General features: G+C 32.6%; 1 protein-coding gene across 1 annotated transcript in view; it reads right to left on the reverse strand.

The window, feature by feature from the left end:
* LOC145242098 (glutamate receptor 2-like) overlaps positions 1 to 27,831 on the reverse strand; it is a 1,575,989-nt gene that overhangs the window by 209,000 nt on the left and 1,339,158 nt on the right. Inside the window, exon 6 of the mRNA XM_080105053.1 lies at positions 9,353 to 9,514. Within this exon, the coding sequence (XP_079961179.1) occupies positions 9,353 to 9,514 (162 nt within the window). The remainder of the gene's footprint in view (positions 1 to 9,352; positions 9,515 to 27,831) is intronic.

Consider the following 27,831-nt stretch of genomic DNA (forward strand, 5'->3'; position numbering starts at 1 on the left):
GAAATAACATTTTTGGCTGTTCTGTTTTTACTAGAAATAACATTTTTTCTGTTCTAATTGAACCAGAAATAACATTTTTTATCTGTCCTGTGTAAGCAAGAAATAGCATTTTTGTCTCTTCTGTTTTTACAAGAAAACGCATATGTTTGTCTCTTCTGTTTTAAGAAGAAGTAATATTTTTATCGGTCTTATTTAAACAATAAATACCATTTTTGTCGGTTTTATTTTAACAACTAATAACATTTTTGGTCTGTTCTGTCTGAACAAGTAATAGTATTTTTGTCTGTTCTGTTTTAACAAGAAATAACATTCATTATCTTTTCTGTTTTAACAAAAAATAGCATTTTTGTCTGTTCTGTTTTAACAACAAATAAGATTTTTTGTCTTTTCTGTATGACTAGAAATGACATTTTTAGTCTGTTTTTTTTTAAAACTAGAAACAACATTCTTGTTTGTTCTCTTTTAACAAGAAATAAGATTTTTTCTGTTCGGTTTTAACAAAAATAGCATTTTTGTCTGTTTTGTTGTTACAAGAAATAGCATTTTTGTCTGTTTTAATGTTGTCTGAACTGATGAAAAATAATAGCATTTTTTGTCTGTTCTGTTTTAGGAAGAAATAGCATTTTTTTCTATTCTGTTTAAACAAGAAATAACATTTTCGTCTGTTCTGATAAAATAAGAAAACATTTTTGTCTTTTCTATTTTAACTTTAAATAACATATTTTGTCTGAGTGGTTTAGGGGCCTGGATATGTGGTAACCCCCATGTAAAAAACCCAACAATCAATAAATAACATTTTTTCTTTTCTATTTTAACCAGAAATAGATTTTTGTCTGTTCTGTTTTAACAAGAGATAACATTTTTTATCTGTTCCGTTTAACAAGAAATAACATTTGTGCCTGCCATGTTTTAACTAGAAATGACATTTTTGTCTGTTCTATTTTAAAAAGTAATGGCATTTTTGTCTGTTCTGTTTTAACAAGAAATAATTTTTTGTCTATACTGTTTTAAAAAGAAATAACATTTTTGTCAGTTCTGTATACATGGAAATAGCATTTCTGTCTGTTCTCTTTTAACTAGAAATAGTATTTTTGTCTGTTCTGTTTTAACAAGAAATAGAATTTTTGTCGGTTCTGTTTTAAGGAAAAACATTTTTGTCAGTTATGTTTTAACAAGGAATATAATTTTGTCTGTTCTGTTTTAACTAGAAATAACATTTTTGTCTGTTCTGTTTTAACAAGAACTAGCATTTTTTTGTCAGTTCTGTTTTAACAAGAAGTAGTATTTTGTTTGTTCTGTTTAACTGGAAATAAGATATTTGTCTGTTATGTTTTAACAAGAAATAGCATTTTTGTCTGTTCTGTTTTAATAAAGACTCGGATTTTTTTCTGTTCTGTTTTACCAATAAATATCATTTTTGTCTGTTCTGTTTGAAGAAGAAATAGTATTTGTGTCTGTTCTGTTTTAACAAGACATAACATGTTTGTCTGTTCTGTCTTAACTAGAAATCAAATTTTGTCTGTTTTTTTAAACAAGAAATAACATTTGATCTGTTCTGTTTGAACAAGAAATAGCATTTTTTAAAGTTCTGTTTCAACAAAAAACAGCATTTTTTGTCTCTAATGTTTTAACAAGAAATAATATATTTTTCTGTACTGCTTAACAAAAAATAACATTTATTATCCGTACTGTAATAACAAGAAATAACATTTTTTGTCGTTTCTGTTTAACTAGAAATAGCATTTTTGTCTGTTGTCTTTTAACTAGAAAAACTATTGTTGTCTGCTCAGTTTAAACAGGAAATAGCATATTTTTCTCTACCGATTTAAAAAAGGAATCGCATTTTTGTCTGTTCTGTTTTAACAAGAAATAATTTTTTTCTGCTCTGTTTAACCAGAAATAACATTTTTATCTGTTCTGGTTTAACCAGAAATAACATTTTTATCTGTTCTTTGTTCACAAAAAATAACATTTTTATTTGTTCTGTTTTAACAAAAAATAGCATTTTGTTCTGTTCTATTTTAACAAGATATAGCATTTTTTGTCTGTGCTATTTTAACAAGTAATAGCATTTTTGTCTGTTCATTTTAACAAGAAATAGCATTTTTGTCTGTTCTGTTTTAAAAAGTAATAGTATTTTTGTCTGTCTTAACAAGAAATAGAACATTTGTCTGTTATGTTTTAACAAGAAATAACTTTTTGTCTGTTATCTTTTCACAAGACATAGCATTTTTGTCTGTACTGTTTCAAAAAGAAATAACACTTGTCTGTTCTGTATAACTAGGAATTGCATTTTTGTCTGTTCTGTTTTAACAAGAAATAACATTTTTGTTGTTCTGTTTGAACAAGAAATAGCATTTTTTGTCTGTTCTGTTTTTACAATGAAATAGCATTTTTGTCTGTTTTGATGTAACAAGAAATAGCATTTTTTTCTGTTTTGATGTAACAAGAAATAACATTTTTATCTGTTCTGTTTTACCAAGAAATAACATTTTTGTCTGTTTTCTTTGAACAAGAAATAGTATTTTTGTCTGTGCTGTTTAAACTAGATATCTCATGTTTGTCTGTTTTGTCTGAACAAGTAATATCATTTTTGCCTGTTCAGTTTAAACACTAAATAACATTTTTATCTGTACTGTTCTAACAAAAAATAACATTTCTGTCTCTACTGTTTTAACAAGAAATAACATTTTTGTCTGTACTGTTTTAAAAAGAAATAACATTTTTTCAGATCTGTATACCTAGAAATAGCATTTCTGTCTGTTCTCTTTTAACTAGATATAGTAATTTTGTTCTGTTCCGTTTTAACAAGAAATAGCATTTTTCTCTCTTCTGTTTGAACGAAAAATAACATTTTTTTTCAGTTATATTTAAACAAGAAATATAATTGTTTTCTGTTCTTTTTTAACTAGAAATAAACCTATTGGTTGTTCTGTTTGAACTAGAAATATTATTTTTTGTCTGTTCTGTTTTAACAGTAAATAGCATTTTTGTCTGTTCTGTTTTAACAAAAAGTAGTATTTTTGTCTGTTTTGTTTTAACAAGAAATAACAAGTCTGTCTGTTCTTTATTAACTAGACATCACATTTTTGTCTGTTTTCTTTAAACAAGAAATAACATTTTAATCTGTTCTGTTTGAACAAGAAATAAAATTTTTTGTCTGTACTGTTTGAACAAGAAATAAATTTTTTTGTCTGTTCCGTATAACTAGAAATAGCATTTTTTGTCTGTTCTGTTAAAAAAATAGCATTTTTGTTTCGTCTGTTTTTACAAGGAATAGCATTTTTGTCTCCTCTGTTTTAACAAGAAATGATATTTTTATTCTGTTCTGTTTTAACAAGAAATAGCATTTTTGTCTGGTCTGTTTTAACAAGAAATAACAAGTTTGTCTGTTCTTTATTAACTAGACATCAGATTTTTGTCTGTTTTCTTTGAACAAGAAATAACATTTTAATCTGTTCTGTTTGAACAAGAAATATCATTTTTGTGTTTTCTGTTTTAACAAGAAATAAAATTTTTTCTTAACTGTTTAACAAGAAATAATATTTTTGTCTATTCTGTTTTACAAGAAAAAGCATTTTCGTCTGTTTTCGTTTAACTAGAAATAACATTTTATCTGTTCTGTTTCAACAGGGAATAGCATTTTTCTCTGTTGTGTTTTAACAAGGAATATCATTTTTGTCTGTTATGCTTCAACCAGAAATAACATTTTCATATGTTCTTTGTTAACAAGAAATAACATTTTTATCTGTTCTGCTTTAACAAAAATAGCATTTTTTCTGTTCTATTTTAACAAGATATAGCATTTTTTTCTGTCCTGTTTTAACAAGAAATAGCATTTTTGTCTGCTCCTTTAAACACGAAATAGCATTCTTGCCTCCTCTGTTTTTGTCTGTTCTGTTTTAAAAAGTAATAATATTTTTGTCTGTTCTGTTTTAACAAGAAATAGCATATTTGTCTTGTATGTTTTAGCAAGGAATAACTTTTTGTCTGTTATCTTTTTACAATACATAGCATTTTTGTCTGTACTGTTTCAAAAAGAAATAACACTTTTGTCTGTAATGTATAACTAGGAATAGCATTTTTGTCTGTTCTGTTTTAACTAGAAAAACATTTTTGTTGTTCTGTTTAAATGAGAAATAGCATTGTTTGTCTGTTCTGTTTTAACAAGGAATAACATTTTGTTAGTTCTGTTATGTTTTAACAAGAAATAGCATTTGAGCCTGTTCTTTGTTAATAAAAAATTGGATGTTTGTCTGTTCTTTTTAATAAAAAATCCGATTTTTGTCGGTTCTGTTTTAACAATAAATAGAATTTTTGTCTGTTCTGTTTGAACAAGAAATTGCATTTTTTCTGTCCTGTTTTAACAAGAAATAACACGTTCGTCTGTTCCGTCTTAACTAGCAATCACTTTTTTGTCTGTTTTGTTTAAACAAGAAATAACATTTTTATTTGTTCTGTTTGGACAAGAAATAACATTTTTGTCTGTTCTGTTTTAACAAGAAATTACATTTTTGTCTATTCTATTTTACAAGAAATAACATTTTTTGTCTGATTTGGTTTAACTAGGGATCACATTTTTGGTCTGTTTTGTTTAAACAAGAAATAACATTTTTGTCTATTCTGTTTTACAAGAAATAGCATTTTTGTCTGTTTTGGTTTAACTAGAAATAACATTTTATCTGTTCTGTTTGAACAAGAAATATCATTTTTTAAAGTTCTGTTTTAACTATAGATAGCATTTTTGTGTGTTCTATTTTAACAAGAAATAGCATTTTTTAAAGTTATGTTTTAACAAGAAAAAGCAGTTCTTTGTCTGTTCCGTTTTAACAAGAAATAACATTTTTATCTGCACTGTTTTACCAAGAAATAGCATTTTTTGTCTATTCTGTATAACTAGAAATAGCATTTTTGTCTGCTGTCTTTTAATAGAAAATGCATTTTTGTCTCTTAATTTTTAGAAGAAATAGCATTTTTGTATGTTCTGTTTTAACAATAACATTTTTATCTGTTCTTTGTTAACAAGGAATGCCATTTTTGTCTGTTCTGTTTTTAAAAGTAATAGCATTTTTGTCAATTCTTTTTTAACAACAAATGGCATATTTGTCTATGTTTTAACAAGAATACCATTTTTGTCTGTCATCTTATAACAATAAATAGCAATTTTGTCTGTACTGTTTCAACAAGAAATAACATTTTTTGTCTTTTCTTTATAACTAGGAAGTGCATTTTTGTCTATTCTGTTTTAACAACAAATGGCATATTTTTCTGTTATGTTTTAGCAAGAAATAACATTTTTGTCTGTTATCTTTTAACAATAAAGAGCATTTTTGTCTGTTCTGTTTTGATAAAAATCGGATTTTTGCCTGTTCTGGTTTAACAAGAAATAGCATTTTTTGTCTGTTCTGTTTTAACTAGAAATAACATTTTTGTCTATTTTGTTTTACAAGAAATAGCATTTTTGTCTGTTTTGGTTTAACTAGAAATAACATTTTATCTGTTCTGCTTGAACAAGAATAGCATTTTTGTCTATTCTGTTTTTGCAAGAAATATCATTTTTGTCTGTTATGTTTTAACAAGGAATAACATTTATGTCAGTTCTGTTTTAACATGTAATTTCATTTTTGTCTGTTCTTTTTAAACAAGAAATAACATTTTTGTTTGTTATGTTTTAACAAGAAATAGCATTTTCCCCAATCTGTTATGCTTTCACTTGCAAATCACATTTTCTTTGTTTGACATGTTTTTAATAGAAATAGAATTTTTCTTGGTCTTTTATGATAGAATTTAAAATAGCAGTTATCACCAGTTAGAAATAGTATCGCAGCTTAGAGAACAATTTTATATCTTAGTTTGGTCTAACCTTTCTATGTATGATACTCTGTGTAAAATATCATTCTCTGTGCGTTATGCTAAAATTAACACTTGCATTTCCGTTGATCTGTTAGACTTTAATTTGTATTAGCATTTTTATCCCATCCGTTAGTCTGTCACATTGGTAGTTCACATTGTAATCGCCAGGCAATGCCGGGTAGAAAGCATTCATTCAGTTATCTATCTATCTATCTATCTATCTATCTATCTATCTATCTATCTATCTATCTATCTATCTTTCTACTTGTTTATCTGTCTAGCGAGGGAAATCATAGTTTGAAGCGTGGGAAGCAATAGGAGCGAACATTGCAGGTTCAGAAGTGTCAAAGGGCCATGCTGTGACATGAATCAAACTCTGTAACCGATTAAGCTGAACCAGAAGGTATGCAAATGGGGACCGGATCTGGCGTGTCAGGGGGTCCGGCTTGATTAAACTGAGTTGATTTTAGAGAGTTCGTTCTAAGATACTGAAGAGACAAAATGTGTTAAACAAGCTCTCCATAAGGGAGCGACGGTTTCCAAATGGAACCACAAGTGAAAAATCCCCATTCACTTCAGTCTACTGTGACGAAATGCATGGGGGCTGAATAAAAATATATATAAAGCAGCTATTCGTCTTGAGTCCATGCCTTGCATGCGTCTTTGTTGTGACAGAACAAATTCCCTCAAGATGATCGACGAATTCTCCAGGATGCCAGCAGAAGAGAGGTATGTCGTCATGTATATTTGTATTATATATTCTGATACACACACCCACACTCAGAGAATAAACTAGCACGCTGGTAAGACAGACTTAAAGACTAGACGGTCACTGTCTGATAAATACGGCCTGTAAAAACGAGTTAAACAAATCAAAGAAATACACGACCAAATAATTAATTAAACAACAGATTGCTCATTACATAATATAACACAATGTCGTCGGTCTTTCACGTTTGGATTTGATATATTATGCTTGCTGGTTTATCACGATTAAAGTTGAAATATTATTTTTGATTTTAGTCATTGTGCCACACGTAAAACGCTCTTTCAGTGTTATGTACACAAATTAAATGGACGTGTCTCAATAATTGCTGGTGAATGACGACTATTATTTTCTTGTGATTATTTCTTACTTCAAATTATTTGTTTTTGTGTGCTGTTTTGTCGTTTTTGTTTCATTTGTTTCAATATTCGAATGATTTATGTTGGCTGTCAACATTATATTGATCGATTGCGTTTGGAGAAAACGACAATCGATTATTCTTCAGATTAGGATTTAACCTCAGATCTGAGCTTTCGTATAAGTATTGTGGTAGTAGTAATTACACAAGCACACACAAACTAAACTACGCACACGCGCATTGTGAGGTCACACGTGAATTATTGGATCCTTTTGCAAGTAATACATATATTTACTTCTCTCGTCGAAAAAAACGATTGTTTACATAACCTTAACATTGAACAAGTTCCACGATTGATCGATAAACGCTAACGCATCATGTAGAACATTTGCGCAAGTTGAGCATCTATATATTTCCCTTTGAATTGGCATGATGTAGTGATCTTATACGCGCAGACTGTGAAATCGACGAGCGTGGTTCGAGTCATATCAAGGTTACTGCAACATTAATACTATTAGGAAAGGTACATATCCATGTATTCATTCTCCAACTATGGATTAAATATTTAGGGTAAGCTAGACTCTCACGCCTGGGTTGTGTAAATAGCATAGAAGAAAACATCTACACCAGTCTTTCTCTACTCATCATGGTATTGTTCCTAATCTGTGTCACATTATTGAATTCGGCTTCAAGAGAGAGATGTGCTGTTGAGGATTGCACAATATTTCTATCAGTACAGACTCCCCGTGCCAAAACCTTTACAGAGGCTATCCACTGTTTCACAAAACTGAAAGAAAATCAACATGCAATACACAAAAATAGTGGGGTATTTTCTCCATCAGATCTAGACATCAAGCCTGCCTAACACATTAGACAGTTACTGTAGCCCTGCAGGTCAGTAATAATCAAAACAAACACCGTGGTATACTTAACAAAAACTGTATTAGCAAAAGTATGTTACAGAAGTACACGTCACGATTCTAGCGGCTATAACTTCTACGAATCACTACTCAATAACGTGTTAGATGTAACTATTCCATAAATAGGTATATCAGCTTACTAAAATAGTAATCTCGATTTTACCTCAGAGACGAGTTCTCCTTGAAATCATTGTGGAATAATAATTATCTATAAATCTATACATAAACCAGACGCAATAAAAGGATATGCTCAAGTATGAACTGTTATATCCTGTTTCAAGCAACACTTATATTAGACTTTAGTATATTCCTACAATAATGAAGATTTCTCAACAAATAACTCGTTTTGGTTATTTCCTGACAAAATTCTGCATTTTCAATAAACATACGATATGGCGGAAACATAATCGGAAAGAAACGAACAAAAACAACAAAAATAAATCATTAACAGAAGTTTGCAAAATTTATTTTACATAATAGTTGTCTTTATTCCTAAATAGTGTATATATATATATATATATATATATATATATATATATATATATATATATATATATATATATATATATATATAATAAAATACGCATCAAGTGCGCTTGAAAGCCAAATCACAACGTAATATAAGGAAAATAAATATTTTATTTGTTTGAAATTTATCACAATTCTTGACGTTATTCTCGCGTTGCCTACGCATAGTTGAAACATTTCAAAATATAACCGCTACATACAACGTGCGGCTCCTTACAAATAGACTTCTTTTTCAAACATTACAACATGGCAAGGAAAAAGAAAAGGGGGGAAAACAAAACGCACGTTGTATGTAGCGGTTGTATTTTGAAATGTTTTAACTGTGCGTAGGCAACGCGAGAATAACGTCCAGAATGATGTTCATATAGAAACTTTACAACATAGCAAGGAAGAAGAAAAGGAAAAAAGAAATAAAACAAACTGAAGATGGAGTATACCTCTGAAATATATTTGTGATAAATTTCAAACAAGTAAAATATTTGTTTATTTTCCTTATATTACGTTGTGATTTGGCTTTCAAGCGAACTTGATGCGTATTTTATTTTATTCAAATTAAAACAAATATGAACTCTCATTCTTGACGATATATATATATATATATATATATATATATAAATGTATATATATAAATGTTTATGTGCGTGTATAATTAAAAAGTAATTCTCTCTTATTAAGTGCTCGATATTTACAAGAAATATATGTGAAAAATATTTAATATAAATGTAAACATTAGTCACAAACATAAATTTCACAAATTTACTAATAAGCGACAACTTATGGAAACTAAAGCACCAGAAGATAGGGTTAATGAGATGAATAGATTGTCCGAGGCGTTGCTAATGGATAAAATAAGGGGGGGTAACATCTTAACTCTCATTTCACTCTTAAACGTTTCCTAAATAAATATAGAAAGAGGTGATTACTTACGCTCGTCCAGTTGCCATCCGCCACCGGGCATCGGACTCGGTCGATGTCTTCAGATATTCGTAGGAAATTCTTTAATTCTTGATTGTCAGGGTCGAGTAGTTGAAATCCTGTCATATTGACTCCCCCATGTTTTAGTCTGTCAAGGGGGAGATTTGTAAATCCCTGAAAAAAAAAATGAATATATATACTACTAATAATGCTGCAACTAATAATGTTACTACTAATAATGCTAATAATAATAATAATTATAATAATAATAATAATAATAATAATAATAATAATGCTAATAATAATGCTAATACAACTACTGCTAATAATAATAATTCCACTGTGGGTAAGTTGATACTGTTCAAAAAACATGTACATTTTCAAGTCTTATAAAATTCTTTGCTGTTAATGAAAAAACAATTAAGAAATTTACGTGCAAATTTATATAGAGGTTCAAAATTTGCACGTAAATTCCTTAATTGTTTTTTCATTAACAGCAAAGAATTTTATAAGACTTGAAAATGTACGTGCTTTTTAGCAGTGCAAAGTAAATTATGTTTCAGTTTTTGAACGTCCAGTGAACAAGCAACTGATCATGAAAAATTGTAACATCAGTTATATATTCGTTGTAAAACAGGAATCTTGAAGGCTTTAAGATCGTGTTTTATGCAATCTTTGAAGCGCGACTTTGGACCAGGCCGAAGACGTTTTTCTGTTTTGAGCTCACTGTAAACAACTGCCTAGGCAGTCTTGTATCTTCCATCCGAGCAACATAACCATCGCTTCAACGCTTCCATCCAAGCAATATAACCATCGCTTCAACGTTCAAACAGCTTTCTTAAGAATGTCCGTGTCAGGCGTTAGTTATTGCCATTTAACATTCAGAATTCGCGCGCAGCATTTCTGATGAAATCTCTCAAGTTGCTTTAAGTGCTTACGCTGTGTTGTTTCACACTCTGGTTAGTAAAGTAAGACAGAGAGAACACAGGTCGTGTAGACACTTATCTTGGTTTTGACACAGATCCCAGATTCATACGACAGTCGCTTTTTAGTATGCCAAATATGATGCTGGCTGAATATGATTGGGTCATATTTATGGAGATTCAGCGAGTGGCATTGGTGTTGTACAAGCTTGTGTCACTTAAATCCATCGAAGTACAGATATCTCAATATATATATATATATATATATATATATATATATATATATATATACACACAGGGTGACAAAAAAGAACAAAAAAAAACGGGCGCCAACTCTAATTGGGCCCTGTTTCTTAGGGTTTTGACCGAATGAAATGAAACTTTGGTCATAACTAGCTTATTATATTCAAAGCATCACATCAAAACACAAGGGTATTTGGTCTTTTTTACTCCATTCTACAGCATATGTTTTAGATGGCCTCCATTTAGCTCCGTGCATTTCTTGAGGCGCAGCACGAAGTTGTCCATGACGTTCTTACAGACCGGATTGGTAATGGCTCTCATCTGCTCCCTGATGGCTTCCTTGAGTTCCGTGATAGTTCTGGGTTTCCCTGCATAGACTCTGTCCTTAAGAAAGCCCCCCCCAAAAAAAATCTGGGGGCTTAGGTCTGGGCTATGGGGTGCCCACTCAAAATCAGTCTTGAGACTGATCACTCGGCCTCCGAAGTTCTCTTTCAGCCAATCTCGGGACAGGTTTGAGGTGTGAGAACTTGCTTCGTCCTGCTTGAACCAAAACTTGCTCATGAGCGACGGGTAGATCGTCTGGAGCTCACTCTTGAAGGTTTTGAGGACCTCCACATACCGCTCCTTGGTGACTGTCACTGCTGCGCCAGATTCTTCGATGAAGATTGGTCCGACGATACCTCTGGCCGAGATTGCAGTCCACACCGTGTACTTAGGAGAGTGCAGGGGGCTTGGTGGCTACTTCATTGGGTTTGGAAGTCCCTCAGAAGACATTTGTATTGGAGTTCGCCTTTCCATCAAGATGGAAGTGGGCTCCATTGAGGTCCAAAGGAGGTTAAGGAAACTTGGTGTCTCCTCGATCTTCTCGAGCATCTTGACTGCCATAGCCCTCCTCTGCTTCTTGTCTGAGGCTGTAAGGGTCTGCAGCGTCTGTATTCTGTATGGGTAAACCCTGATATCGTTCACCAGCACTGTCCTGCAAGTCTCACGGGACATACCGAGGGGCTGACTTCGCTTACGCACAGAGCGTTTCGGACTCTGCTTGAGAGATTCTCTCACTTTTTCGACCAGCTCGGCTGTTCGCTTCTTGGGACGTCCCGAATGACCTGAACGATTCTCTCTGGCAGCGTTGAAGTTTCTTAAACGAGCATATCTTGTAGTAAAATTTAACACAGTGTGTTCTTTGTCTCAGCTTACACTGGGGTCTTGGTGTACTCACAGGCGTTGATTCTGCCATGCCCTGTAAAATAAGTTTAATCGGTGAATACATAATTGAGATATCACATAAAGTGTACACGGGGCCCGTTTTTTTGGGCCTCTCTCTCTCCTCCCCCCCCTCTCTCTCTCTCTCTCTCTCTCTCTCTCTATATATATATATATATATATATATAGGGTGGAGCGATAAATTTGTTACCATAGAAAAGACGACGAAAATTTGATGAAAACCGGTTTTCTTTTTTGTTGTTGCAGACCATCTATTAGTTGGTCAATTGTTTATAAATCCCAAGAGCGATAGGAGCATTCTATAGTGTCTGAAAGTTACACAATGTCCAGGAGCGAGATTGGAGATGCGCCGCTGTACAACTCATGCTCTCTACTGATACAACAGGATCCTCAAAATGGACATTCATATGACACTTTAGACCCCCGTTTTATTTGCAGGTGAAAGAGCATATACCACATTTGTTTTTCCCCGTCCAAGAAAGACTGATTTCCATGTGGTCGCTAAACCGGCTCTAGATAAAGTCATCTAAGCACATGAATCACAAACATGGTTCAACACAAAAGCCTCTGACAAATCTGACAGATTTTTCTACTGGATAGTCATTTCCTCGCAGCAATATTTTTCTTCTCAAAGCTATTACAACTGTGATGTACCACCCACTTTTAATGATCACTGGAACCACTCTCCCAGCTAGACACATCAATACTAGTAGCTTTCAGATTACCCTTGATGTTGTCCTTGAAGCGTTTCTTTTGTTTGTATTGTGGATACTTTCCTTAGATAATTTCGCCATAAAACATAGTTAGTTATCCAGCTCACATCCTCTGAATACGTATAATCAATTTTCCAATGCATGACACGTCAGCTTGAGGACATCCATATCAGGCGTGAAAGAGTTCCAGTTGATAGCCAGAATGTATTTCAGAGATTTCTGGCGTATTTTTTCCATGACCTGTATATGCCTACCATAAGTTGTCCAAGCTTCAGAAGCAGGATGATAAAATACAAGATTGATAGACACTAATCTTTGTACAAAGGGTTATACCTCTGTCAGACTAAACTCGCCTCTCTAAACTACTAAAAGCCCAAGTAGCACGCTGTTTTCTGTAGTTGACCTCAATATCCAGGGTTCTGTTTCTGGCAAGAGTGCTACCTAAATACACGAATGTGTCAACCACAGCAAGCCTCTGGTTGTTGACAAAAATATTTAGTTCCACATACAAACTACCAGGTGGAAGTTTTCATATTAGTGTGGAGTTCCCTTATGAAGCATAGAAATTGACGTGGGTATCACAACCTTCTTAGAATTGTCCATAGGGCATTTCTCTTCACTGTATCAAATAGTCAGGTCAACAAAAACATGATAAAGTGGAACACTTTTCCTGCAACTGCCGCGCAGAAAAGATCATGTCTACGGGTTTTCTGCTCCGAAAAAAAGCCACTTTAACTTTCTGGAATGACAGATGGACAGATACTTTAATAATTTATTGAGTAGAACTTTAGAAAATACTTTGCCTACTGCTTCCAACAAATTTATCCCACGATGACTTCGACAATCTCTCTTAGGTCCCATTTCCCTTGTACAATAATATAGAAATTGCATCAATCCAGTTCTAATGAGCAGGGGCATCTTTTTAGACATCAGTAATAAGATCAAGAATTTCATGAACAAGCTTATCATTCCTATGTAAGAGAACTTCCACAAGAATACCATCAAGCCCTAGGGCCTTCCCAATATTTACTTCCTTGATTGCATCTCTAATTTGAAGACCAAAGGCCTTTTTACACAAATGATGCACTCAGAGTCTTTACGACCGAAAGTCATCTGAATCTGATTGAAGAGTTTAGCCCACCACTGATTTTTAATTTGGCGGAGTCGCCTTTAGAGAAAACCTTTGTTTGCTTTAAGTGACTGTTGGAGGAATTCTCGAATTTCATGAGAGGTAGAAAACATTTTATGCTGCAACTAACTTTTAGCAATTAAGATTTATTTCAGAATAATCATCATCAAACCAATCCTGATGTTTAGATTTGCGGAAACCAATAACATAGTATATTTTATAAATGGACCCATGATTCATCGAAAACATTAGAATTAACTACGAAGTTTTTCACATACACTTGGATCATCCAGTTTGGAGACATAAACCCACCTGGGAATCTTAACACTACCTGACCTACCCTTGAAGAAGCATGAAAGCGACTGTGGGGTATATGGTTAGAAAAGAAGTAAAAAAAGAAATGTACCGGGCGTATCTGCATCGCTCTTTGGGAAAGAAGAAGGAAAGGATGGCCAGCGCATTTGTATACGCGAAAGGCATCTTGGGAAGGCAGAGCATGATGGGAGAAGCTAATTTTTTTCCCTGTTTCTTCCTTTTTTTCTAGATAGGAGGATATAAAAGCAGGGAAAAATTCCCTGGGTGGGGGCAGAGAGAAAAGAGTCGTGAACATCTTCTCTAGAAAAGAATTTTGTATTGCTGACGTTCGGATTGTGCGGTGTGACATTAGTGGCGAGAGGCCAGGTGTGGTTGATTGGAAAAGAAGAGGGCAGAAATGTGCTGTTGTCGAGAGAGTGTCTCACTCCTTCCCGAACCCCAGAACCGAATCCTGATTATAACCCTAGAGCGACGAAGATCAAAGATTTTTACCTGTGATCTGGAATGCAAATAAAGACCCAGAAAACAATCTTTAAAGGCGTAGCAAATCATATTGGCAAAATAAAAAAGTGTAGATGCTGGTATATCACCCTGCTTTACACCATTGTCAACTGAGATGGGTTCAGATAAACATCTATTGAAGTTACGGCAAGCCTTAATACTAGTATGAAGCTCCCTGGAAGACCCTTGAACCAACTATTTTTATCAATATATATATATATATATATATATATATATATATATATATATATATATATATATATATATATATATATAATAAAATTATTAAAAATGAAATGTAATAAGTCCCCAGACGTACCTCTTCATCGTACACTATACGATACACTAAGGCTGACTGGGATAGCTTCCGTACATTTATATCTGATCTACCTCTGCATTCCATGTTTAAAAAGGATGTGTCCTCTATAGTATTAGACCTAACTGAATGGTTAATTGTAGGTATTGACCATTTCATACCCTCTAAAAAGTTTCAGCAAAAACCTAACAGCCAGCCATGGTTCTCTCCAGAATGTGCTGCTGCCATTGCGCACAGAAATCACTTTTTCCACTGCTTCAAACGTAATAGATGTATGGAAACTAAAGCCGTTTTCAGGACTGCCAGCAACCATTGTAAGAAAGTAATAAGGAACGCAAGAGAGTTGTATGCTCAATCTGTTAAGTCCAAAGTAGCTGAGCAGCGGCTTGGTTCCCACCAGTTTTGGCAAATAGCAAACAGAATCCTGAACAGAAGCGTGTGCTCCACCCCAACTATTATCAATGGACCTGAGGTAATCTCGTCAGCATCAGACAAAGCCAAACTCTTTGTCAAGAACATTGCAGCTAATTCTACCCTTTGCGACCAATACCGCCAACCCCCAATATTTCCTCCTGTATCAGAAAACACGCTATGTGATATACGTATATCTGTACGTGATGTTGCCAAGCTAATCAAAAACCTTGATTCGAGTAAAGCAACTGGTCCTGATGGTATTCCAATTATAGTACTCAAAAAACTTCAACCTGAACTAGCGCCCATACTTACAAAACTGTTTAAACGTTGTCTTAAGGAGAATAGTTTCCCATCTCCCTGGAAAATCTCATCAGTATGCCCTGTATTTAAGAATTCAGGTGATCGCTCATCCCCCTCTCAGTACAGGCCAATAAGTCTCCTGTGCGTCATGAGTAAGTTGCTAGAATCTGTGTTAAATACAGAAGTAATCAAACATCTCAACAAAAATAACCTTCTTAGTGACACTCAATATGGTTTCCGTTCTGCTAGATCTACAGCAGATGTCCTTACAGTTATATCGCATAGGATTAGCAAATCTCTCGACGGTGGCAATCTTTCTAGGGCAATTGCTCTTGACATATCTAAAGCCTTTGATAGGGTATGGCATAAAGGTTTACTTCATAAGATCGCTAGCTATGGTATAGCTGGAAAAGTCTTCTCAATTATTAAATCATTTCTTTCTGATAGGTTCATAAGAGTAGTAGTTGAGGGGCAAAAATCAGAAGCTCACAGTATTAATGCCGGTGTCCCTCAGGGATCCATCCTGGGCCCAACTCTTTTCCTGATCTACATTAATGATCTTCCAAATCATATCCTTACATCATTTGTAGACATTTATGCTGACGACACTACCATTTATGGTACCACATCTAAGACAGTAAACGATCAAGTTCTCTCCAATTCTCTCTCTTCTGATCTTGAGCACGTAGTACAATGGGGAAAGGAGTGGCTGGTTACTTTTAATCCATCTAAAACCAAGCTTCTCTCTTTACATCATCAACATTCTAATCCACATTTGTCATCAATTGAAATGAATGGCTCTCGTCTTCAGGAGGCCTCAAGTTTTGACAAGCTTCTGGGCTTGACCATTACTCCTGATCTTAAATGGAACACATATATCAAATCTGTTGCCAAGGCCGCTGGAAAAATGGTGGGATCTTTCTATCGATCCAGTAGATATCTCACTGCTGATGCTATTCTCTATCTATATAAGAGCCAGGTACGTCCAAGGATGGAATACTGTTGCCACATCTGGGCAAGAGCTGCTAGAAAGGACTTGTCCTGCCTTGATAGAGTTCAAAATAGACTTCGTAGCCTCGTAGGAGATGTCCTTTTCTCCTCCTTGCAACCTCTATCTCACAGAAGAGATGTTGCGAGTTTGTCTCTGATGTATCGTTATTTTCATGGAAAGTGTTCAACTGAGCTTCAATCTATGGTCCCCCCTCGCCAAACTTTCACAAGAAACACTCGTCTAGCTGTAAACACTATCAATAATTTCCCCCACTCTTTATCTATGCCTAAACCTAAACGTAGATTCCATGAACAAAGCTTCTTTCTTAGAACTGCACGCCTGTGGAATTGTCTTCCGTTTTCCTTCTTTCCGGCTGACTACAATATGGTTGTGTTCAAGTCTAAAGTAAATAAGTTCTTGATGAGCCGTTCCATATAAGTTATCAAATTTACCAAATTTTCATTACTAATGATTACTATATTGACCAATTTCTACTGTACACTCTTTAACCCTTATCCTTGAGTGGCCTCTGGGCCTTGATAATGTGGTGATGCCTTTTGTAAATATATATATATATATATATATATATATATATATATATATATATAGAGAGAGAGAGAGATAAATATATATATACATATAAATATATATACATATAAATATATGTATAATTAGACAGTATTTTTTCTCTTAAACATATTTTATGAAATAAAATAGACGTTTTTTGTCTATTAATTCCTTTTCCGATCTTTTCCAACTTCCGAATAACCTTCTTCACTTCTGACAGACACAGGCTGATGTAATCGTCATATTTATCATGAAAATTTATATTTAATGAAATATACATATATTTATATATACATTAATTTATATATACATTAATTTATATATACATACCTTTATATATATATATATACATATATATATATATATATATATATATATATATATATATATATATATATACTAGTATGGAGACCCGATATTATTCTGTGGATATCTATTTCGAATGATATACTGATCACATGCGCTGGACATTTATCTATTAGTCTATGAATCTATCTTTCTTGAAAGAAGTTTAAAATGCCAACTTAACCCAATCTCTTAAGAAAGTAGATTACCAGTTATCGTAAAAATCTGATCTTCTATTATGTTCGGCTGTCATATGTGAAAGAAATTAAAAAGTATTTCTAATTCGAATTGACAGATTATTGCTTTTTTATGTTAACTTTTTCGGAAGTGAATGTCACGAAAGACAAGTGTCATAAAAACTTCATTTCGCTTCAAAATGTATTAACATCGACGCCTTTTAAAATCATAAATCACAAAATGAAAAAGACTATTATATTATCTACCTATCTAGCTGTCTATATATCAATATATACAGTATGTTTACTAATCAATTCACATTTATGTATGCACATATTAATCCAAGCCTATTTTCATATCTATTCAGATTTACTTATGTATTGAGCACTGTTGATGTAAATGCCACATTGCTTATAATTAATTACATATTAAAATATATTAAAATATATTATATTATATTATACATATATTTCAACGAATTACCCATATAAACACTGATGCGGAAATATCTCGATATTTTACTGAGGTATTTTACGTTGTATCTATTCTTGTAAGTTTTGCTTCACGCGAGGCTAAACTTTTTAAAGGCAAAATAAGTCGACTTGAAAATAGTTTACGTCATCAAAAATATACATAAATACTTAGCTATATCTCACTACTTTATGAAATATGGAATTGTTAGTTTTTGCAATATATCGATAGATCTTCATATTTAACTCAAAATAATAATCGAAAATATTCGTGATACATATAGAACATGCATTGAATCATTTATGAAAAAACATTCTCTAAATACACACGCAACGTACATACATACATACATACACACATATAAACATACAAATACACACACATACACACACACACACATATATGGTGCGTTTGTACTGAAACAACATTTTCTCATTTAAGTAAACATTTTTTTAAATAGAATAATTTTCTGCTTAATTATAATTTTATATTTGTCAATTTTCTAATAATCTTTTATTATTAAAAAAAAGTTATTGCATGTTCCATATGTATCACGCATATTTTCGATTTCCCGTCGAATAAGCTTAAGGTGACAAAATGAATGAACAAAAACTGGAGAAAAGAACAGATTTTCAAAAGATACTCGAGAAACGTGTAAGTGGAACACCAAAAGAACACACCCTCACTGTTTCAGGAAAGACGTTAACAATTTCAATTTCGCGACGGTAGAAGCGTCACAGGATAAAATAGTATTACGTTAATCCTTTTAAAATGTGGTTACTGGTTTCATACGCTATGTTAATAATTACTAGCAGGACCCGGTAACCAGCGTTGCCTGGTGGAAGAATGGCACAAATCTAGAACAGAATCGTTAAAAGACCCGCCTCGAAAACAAATTAAATTGCGGTTGTTCTTGGTATCCACTGCCGTATCTGGGAAATAGCAGAAACTAACGGCCGTGGCCCAAATGAAATAATCTGGCTTCCACTGTCGGAGTTCGTTTTCCAGTGCCAGCTAGTGGAAGTCACTGTCTGTGATTGTCAGAAGTGTTGGTTAATGCCGATTAGAGTTGGTTGGGGGGGGGATAACCTGCTGGTACTGGCGAATTCTAAAAAAACATTTAAGGGAAAAACATTATTATGTATTTATTTTTCATGCTTAAATTAGTGTAACTTAAAAAAATTACGAAAAATAGTCCATTAGAAAAATAATAATAAGTAAAAACAGAAATTTTCAAAGTTAGGGATTCTCACTGATTGAGCGAAATCAGTAGCAGATAACTGCCTTCCTCCGATGAAAGTATCTTTCAAGTCGGACATCTTTTATCTTTTCGGTATACTCCACGCATTTTTTCTAAACGTAGTTCTAGCATATCTTCCAAATAATAAAACACTCCACAAAAAGTAAAAGTGGTAAAATCAAATATATAACAATTAAGTGTTTCCGTAGCCAATAAAATATACTTTGAAACCTATTTTCATAATATTTTTGTGTTTTAACTTATTTAAAAGCGTTTATTCAGTTCTAAAAAGAAAGTATCGACATAAGTCACCGCTTTGAAGCCTAAGTAATGGTCAATAGGATAGGATTAAATCAAATCAAACAGGAATACAAGACGCAAGAAAAGCAAAAACTAAAAAAAAAAAAACACATATATTCAAATGGGAATTAAAAATACAAAAAAAAACCTAAACAAAACAAACATAGCACCATTAAAGTCGTAATAATCGCTCATAAATAGAAAATGAAATATTGGTAAAAATATTACTTTTTATTTTAGAGCCGTTTTTTTCAGGGGGGGGGCGTGTTGTTTTTTTGTTTTTGCATATTTACATTCCCAAACCAAGTCTGTGTGTATATTTGGAGAGTGTTTCGTCCGACCAAGAAAAGAACAATATGTGTTTGCTTACAGAGTTAGCAGCGCGTGTAAAAATGCCAATAATTTTCAAACCTTTTGTTAGAGTAGTAATATTTTAAGGGTTCGAGCATTTAATTTTAATAATTTTTAGCGATTATGAAGACTTCAAAGATTCTATACCTTTTTAGCAAAATTGCATCATGTTTTAAAGTTGATTTAATTTATGTTTGTGTGATTAATGAGTGTTAAAAGACGTTATGTATATCCTGTTACTTATGCATGCGTAATTGTTAAAAATAAGTTGCCAGTATTTGTAAAACATTAGAATAATTTTAAGGTATTAAGTACTTATTAAGTTTGAAGGTATGAAGTACGTATTAAATTTTCTATTTTTACAGCATCTGCTATTAATTGGATAGGTGAATGTAGGCAGTAATTGGAAAACAGTATCCTCTCCTCACATTAGTAATGAGTTTCTAAATAATCACATGATTATTTTACTGAACTCCAGTAAATGTCCAAAATCTATCAATAAAAATAATAAATAAAAATTAATTATCAAACCGTAGCATATATGTTTTGTGCAAACATCGCTCTCCTCTTGTAAGCGATTATAATAATATAAGGAAGTATTATCCTAACAGATTAGTTAATGTGCATAATTAGATATGTTACGGGAAAAAATAAGCAAACATTAATCATTAAACTGCGACTAATATAATGTATGTCAACAACTACCCGCATGTTCTTTACATTTGTCGTCAACGACCTCAAATCTAGCAGTAAATATATGTTTGTGAATGTTTTACTATTATCAGAAAAGATAAACAGTCATTAGTTACGTAAAAGCGACAGACGATTCATTCGATGTTGTAATATGTTGAAAATTAAGTATCTATTAACTAAAATTGACGCTGTATGAATACTTATCTGTTCTAGCAACGCCATATTGTAATGTTCAGAATTGTTCGTTTAGAATGACCTAATTTCAGAAGAAAATTAGGGGGTAAAAAATTAGAGGTAGCGGATTTTAATTTTTTTTTTATTTTACTACAGGAAAGATAATGTATGAACGGGAAATATAATGGTATATGTGTATGAGGCACTCTATATCTGTGCCTAAATCAAAACGCGGATTTCATGAGCAAAGCTTCTTTCTTAGAACTGCACGCCTGTGGAACTCTGTTCCGTCTGCCTGCTTCCCTCCGGACTACAACTTGGATGTCTTCAAGTCTAATGTTAACAAATTCCTAATGAGCCGCCCCCCTAATTAAACACTTTATAAAATCTCCTCACTAACGTGATGGACTTACAATAACCCTTATCCCTGAGTGGCTTCCGGGCCTTGATAAGTGGTGATCACTGTGTAAAAAAAAAAAAAAAAAAAAAATGAGGCAGTTATGGCCGATGCAAGCATAGAATCTGTGGACCGTGTAGACTTCCTCCCGGTGTCAACTGGTGGCGATGGTAAGTCTAGAGGAAAATAGGTACTCCTTCCTCTAACGATGTTGCGATGTGTTCCTAGGATGTAATGTAGCATTTTATTATTACGTTGGCATGTGTCTGCAAAAGTGTTCAAAAGCTACATAGAATAGTGGCTATTATCCTAGCTGTATTTATTTGTATGTATCATCTGCTGTTGCAAACCTATGGTACTTTTTTCCAGAGGGAAATTACAGCAATAATATAAAGAAAATAGGTTGCTAGATTATCTTTATTAAAACCCAACAATCTTAAATTAATAGCATAACGTATGAAACCAATAACATTTTAAAACGCTCTACAATATTTAGCACTGTTAAAATAAATGTTAAGATAATATATGTATATATATATATATATATATATATATATTATATTAGTATAGAATATAAATCTTTATCGTAATATACATATATATATATATGTATATGTATATTACGATAAAGATTTATATTCTATATGTGTTTTACTTCTTATTTTGAAGTTTATACGTACGCTTATATGTAAGCAAGTGTACGCAATTTGTTTTACCCCTTTCCACTAACTGTGCGGAGATTTAAGCCGCAAGATATCTTTTCGCCTAATATTTAAATTTCCGTATGTTAGTACAGACAGTAAAGCAGAAAACAAGTAGAGAATTCCGAAGTCTAGCATTCTGGAAGGAAACTATTAGAGTAGCAGCTATTCCGGTATCTAGAGAACTCAACACTGACAGGGATTTATCTTGCTGATTGTCAGATTAGTAGAGAGTATATATATGTTGAGGGAACACAAGTGCTACGAGTTCATAAGAGTACATTCCATCAAAGTACGTGTAAAACATACACAGTAGTGCAACATTGCGGCGATGAGACAAAGGTTGTTTTATAAATTTTGAAAAATGACCCAATTTTTTTAAACAACGTTGCACGCTTAGAAGATATAGTTTGAATTTTAATCCGATTTCACATTTCTATCGATTTAAGAAGTATGATAGCCATTTGGAAATTACCACAAAAATGGGACATTAAAAAAACAATGTATATAACTGCTTCTTGAACGTCCGATCATGAGCGAATAGACAAACGAACAAGGCGGTAGGATGCAGTTTGATGCATTTTAATCTCAAAGACTTACATTATATATTTCTGTTAACATAGTAGCATACGTGGAAACTAAAAAAAAATATTTTTACCTACCCGTTCATACGACAAATCCACGCCTCCTCATATGACCTTTGAAAACAAGTGCACGTGTTTAAAAAACAAAAACAAATACACACCTTTCACACAAATAAATTAAATTTGAAATGGATTTCGCATTTCTATTGACTAAATAAGAATGTAGGCTACCCGAAAGTTATCGATCCACTAAAAGGGATCTATATTATAAATAGAGAAAATATATTAGAATGCTTCTCAAGAGAAGAAAAAGAGGGAGAGACGTGTTAAATATTACAATTCGTCTACAACAATTTAAAAAGTGACAATCCTCATTATTAAAAACCTCTAAATGAACAACTTCTACTTTCTTTTATAGATACGTCCAAATTCATTTGTTAGAGGTTGTGTTTATCGGTATGTTTGTCAGTGTGTCAGGCGGTCGGTCGGCTGTCACACTTATGCTTAAAATAGCATTTCCCGTTGACTCTACCGATTGAATGGATGCATCTTATTTTAGAATTGTCCAATTCTATAAATGATTTGTTCGTCGGTCGATCAATCAGACTGATATTCGAAACAAAATTTCTTTGCTGTGTCATGTCTACGTTTGGCATAGTTTTTAGTTAATAATGAAAAGGAGTCTCATTTTAATATTTAATGAATTTATCATCTTCGTTAGTAGCGTATACAAGAGAGAAACGGGTTAATAGGAGAGTTTAGTGTCCGTGCGCACTTATATTTATAGTAGTCATGAAAAGAGTTTCTAATGGGGGAACGTAGATTAGATATCCGACAGGGCTGTTGAAAAAGAGAGAAAAGTTTTTAATGCATTTACCTGTTGTAGGAGCGTGCATCCGATAGTAGAGACGGGGCAAAGGGTTGGTGTCTCGTGATAGAAAGGAGTACCTGTGTGAAGTGCACGTGGAAACAAGTTTTGATGACAGCCATGTTAGCTTTTTGTACTCATGTTAGTCTGGAGCCAAAGACCCAGACGAATGTCTGCTGCCAGCGAAAGCCAGGGTGAAAGAGAAGGAAAAGTTGCCGGTTTCGTCTTTTATGTACTCGGTCACGTGATTGAGAGAGGAAATGGATTTCAAATCTCGAACCACGAGAAGTAACTCCTGCTACTGTGCCTATTGCAAGTTCGTCTGCTACAGTTTTGTTACTCTGTTAAAAATAAGTTTAAAATGGCATTTTCATTCGTCTGTTAAGCTTAAATTTTAAATCGCATTTTATTTTGTAGTAGTATTTTCGCCGATTCGATACACTTAATATAAAAAGAAAATTTTTGCTGATCCATGACGCATAAGTTCGAAAAATATTTTCCTTGGTCTGTAATGCCAAGGGTTTTAATACCATTTTTATTGTTTGTCACGTATTTTCGTTGAACTGTCATGCTTGTCAACAACGAAATATTTGTTGGTCTGTCACAATTAAGTTTAAGATAGTAGATCACTAAACACGCAAGTTAAATGGCCGTATCTCGCTATTATGAGTTCTTATTTTTTAATTTAAATAAAATACCAATTTATCTTCCATTATTTTTTTTTATCGATGCCTTTGTTTCTTTGTTTACTTTGAATTATTCATGTTATTGTTCGGTCCCGTTATGCTTGTCTGTGTTGTCTACTCGACGCACGTGACCCCAGGGCGAATGTCAACTTTTAGTTTTAACCCCATGCATTTTTGCCCGCAAGCGAAAGCTGAACTCACACTCGTTTGAATTATGTCCACCATGTTGTTTTTCTCAGCTCATGAAATATGGGGTTGTGTAACTAACAATTTGATTAACATTTTATTCGTGTTTGCGGCGTGTTGGTCAACGAATGGCCTTTGAAATATGGTCGTCAATCAAACGGGAAACACTTTTTTCATTTTAGAAAGAAGCACAATAAAATTATATGCTCAACCATTGTTTTTTGTTTACAACTTCTTTATATTTTTTTGTTTTTTATATATTATAACATATTTTATCCATTCTTCACTTTTTATTTTCGAACATTTTTTTATCTTTTGCATTTTGTAAAATATTTGTTGTTTGTACAATATTTGTTGTTTTTTGTTTCTTTTTTTCTGTTTTATCTTTTCGTTCCTTTTTTTTATCTTCCCAACTTCTTATTTATTTCCTTGTTTTGTTTGCCTTGTTCACACTTACGTTTTACTGATAGGTCTCTACTTTGCAAGGCCAATAGCCTCTCTAGGATAAGGGTTATTGAGACGAAAATGATTGTTAACCGAATTACAAAAAAAATACTATGAGAGTACAAAAATTGATCAATGGTATAAATTGCATTTTATTTCTTATTGAAAATTTCCGGACGTTCAATTTGAAGACGGTCAAATTGTAATCAAGATGGAAGCAGTCCCGAGATAAAGCGTATCACAACTGAGAAGTTTCTGCCAAGAAATTCTGTTCATACGAGTTCTGCCTGACTTTAAGCTCATAGAAGGAGAAAGGACAATATTTTTCATTCTGATAGAAGAAAGAGTTCTTGCGCTGAATATCTTACAAAAAAGTGGACTTAAATGGAGCTTTTATCTTTGTCTTTCTTTCAGCATTCTTCTTGGTTTTATTAAATATTATTTGTTTAGTTTTTTTTATTTCTTCTGCTACGCATTTATTGTAATCTTTTATTCTTATAACATTTATCTATTTTTAATTTTTTTTTCATTTCAACATTTATAGCAGTTCTTTTTAGAACTGTATATAATGGATACAATACTATCACAAAATCAACAAAACACTAATAATTATGATAAAATGAAAATTAGAATAAAACCAAATCTGGTATATACATGATCAGATACTAAAAGTAAAACTTGACAAGAAATCCCCAAATCTTATTGAAAGCACTTTCTTTGTCCAAAATATTTCATAAAATAACCTAAAACTGTCCTACGAGTATTGCGAAAATTTAGAAATGATATTAAAAGTACATAATTAATTACTAAATGCTAGTAGAAGAGAAAAAGAATAAAATGTGTAAAAAATGCAGCAAATATAAAAATAATACAAAGAATGACAATAATATGGCCATTAAAAATAATAATAATAACCCAAACCTTAATTAACAATCATTCAAATAGAAATAAGACAGATAATAATGCAGAGAAAAGCTGTAATTGCAGAACATCACATTCAATAACAAAACACAGCAAATAATAACAGCACAACCGACCTATTAGGTTAAAGAATGTGGAAGGTCGCCAATAATTAGTTAAAAATAGAAGGGAAATCCAGTACATGCAGAAATTTAGAAGACCCATGCAAAATATATCTAAATAAAAAGTTTGAAATTCTAAACTTTAAAGATAAAAACTTTAAGGTAATTTGTTAATATTTGATAACGATATTAAACTATTACACTGTATAGGTGAAATAACAAACAACTGTATACAGGGAATAAACTTCACTTTAGGATAATGATAAACAAGAAATAAGATAAAACAAAATAATTAAATAAATAACTTAGCTAAACCAAGATGTAAAATAGAAATAGAAAAATTACTACAAATACACACATCTTAAAATAAGGTAACCTTTTAATTTGACACATTCAAAAAAGGATTGCGACACCTCTGTCGAAAACAGAACAACAAAAACAAAAGAAAGAAAATTCATTTGAATTTCAGAAAAACCGTGACATTGTAAATAGAAATATTAATCCCGGAGACGTAATAGCATTCTGAGATTGGTTACTTGGCTAAATTAAAAAAAACACATTCGATAACGCTAATTCAATTCATTTTAGCCTGACCATTCCGTACGATACACACACACACACACACACACACACACACACACACACACACACGTATATATATATATATATATATATATATATATATATATATATATATATATATATATAGTGAATGGGTTTGAATCTCTCGACCAGTAGTAATTATCATGTCCTTCGCATAAGAATGAAGCATCTCTAGGTATAAAAATTATTAATATAAAAAGTTATATTCTCGACGTTTTATGTGATAATATCGGCAACCATTAGCATATGCAGCTATCTTTGGTGACATTTGTTAATATTTGATTAACGATAAACGATTCTTGTCTGTGGAATGTAAGCAAAGACGATGACGATGATAAAATGGCCATCAATCTGTGCACATTTACCCTTTTCTCCCCACTAACGCAGCTGTTTGATTAAATAACAATTTCGACTGAACTGGTTTTACTTTGACAGATAAACAATGTCCGGTCGTTGACGTTGACTGGATGATTTGAAACAATTTAAGTAGAGCTTTAATATGCCAGCGCGTTTGCAGTGTCCATTTACTGTATTGATTCGGTCACGTTTGAATATTATGGCCCCTTTCCTTATCTAGTGAGAGACTTTAAAATGTTGATGGAACTGTCGATAACATTATAAGAGAGAGATAGAGAGAGAGAGAGAGAGAGAGAGAGAGAGAGAGAGAGAGAGAGAGAGAGAGAGAGAGAGTCTTCTCTAGAGTTCCAATTATATAATATATTTAAATATATATATATATATATATATATATATATATATATATATATATATATATATATATATATATACGCGCGCTGAGGTAGAAATTTCCAGGCTGATATCAGAGGGCGCGTTTAATCCAATCGGAGAGAAGCGCACTCAGTTTTAGTCTACAGGAAATAAAACTATGTAAAATCTGAGGACTACTGTCGGCTCTGTCCTATGGCAGTTATTGCGCCGACTGAGATTAACATTTATATCCAAAAGTGTGGTTGGCTCTGCACTAATACTTCACTACTATAAAAAATTATCTGTATGGAATTCCGGAAAAAGTTGTTGTAGCTGAGCTCATACGTCGAAATCAACGAAAGTATCATCATTACACACACACATATATATATATATATATATATATATATATATATATATATATATATATATATATGTGTGTGTGTGTGTGTGTGTATGTGTGTGTATGTGCGTATACACGTTATGTAAGTCATGCCCATTGTTTAAGGCTTAATAAAAATCATGATAATATTTGACGATTGAAGGGATATTTCCTGTGATTTTAGAACAGTTATAATGATTTTGGAAGATACGATTTACAGTGTATCGCGTCCGAATAGACGCATACCCATCTTCAAATCTTTCCTCCTTGGATAATTCTATTTATCGCTCGTTAACTTGAATAAATGTTACTTGAATGAATTTGTTTACAAAAAAGAGTAAAAGATAAAAAACACGAACACTAAAACAGAAAATATTTTCTCCTATGCCGTTTCAATCAATACATTTCATCGTGTAATTTACAGAGAACTTATTCACACAGAATTATTGCATCGCCTGAAAACGCGCACACACGTCGCCCGAAGATAAAATCAACGACGTAGAAATAATCTATAGTCAAATTT

Source organism: Euprymna scolopes, chromosome 1 (assembly GCF_053919585.1).
Source record: "Euprymna scolopes isolate OS-2025 chromosome 1, ASM5391958v1, whole genome shotgun sequence".
In the NCBI taxonomy this organism is placed as follows: Eukaryota; Metazoa; Mollusca; class Cephalopoda; order Sepiida; family Sepiolidae; genus Euprymna; species Euprymna scolopes.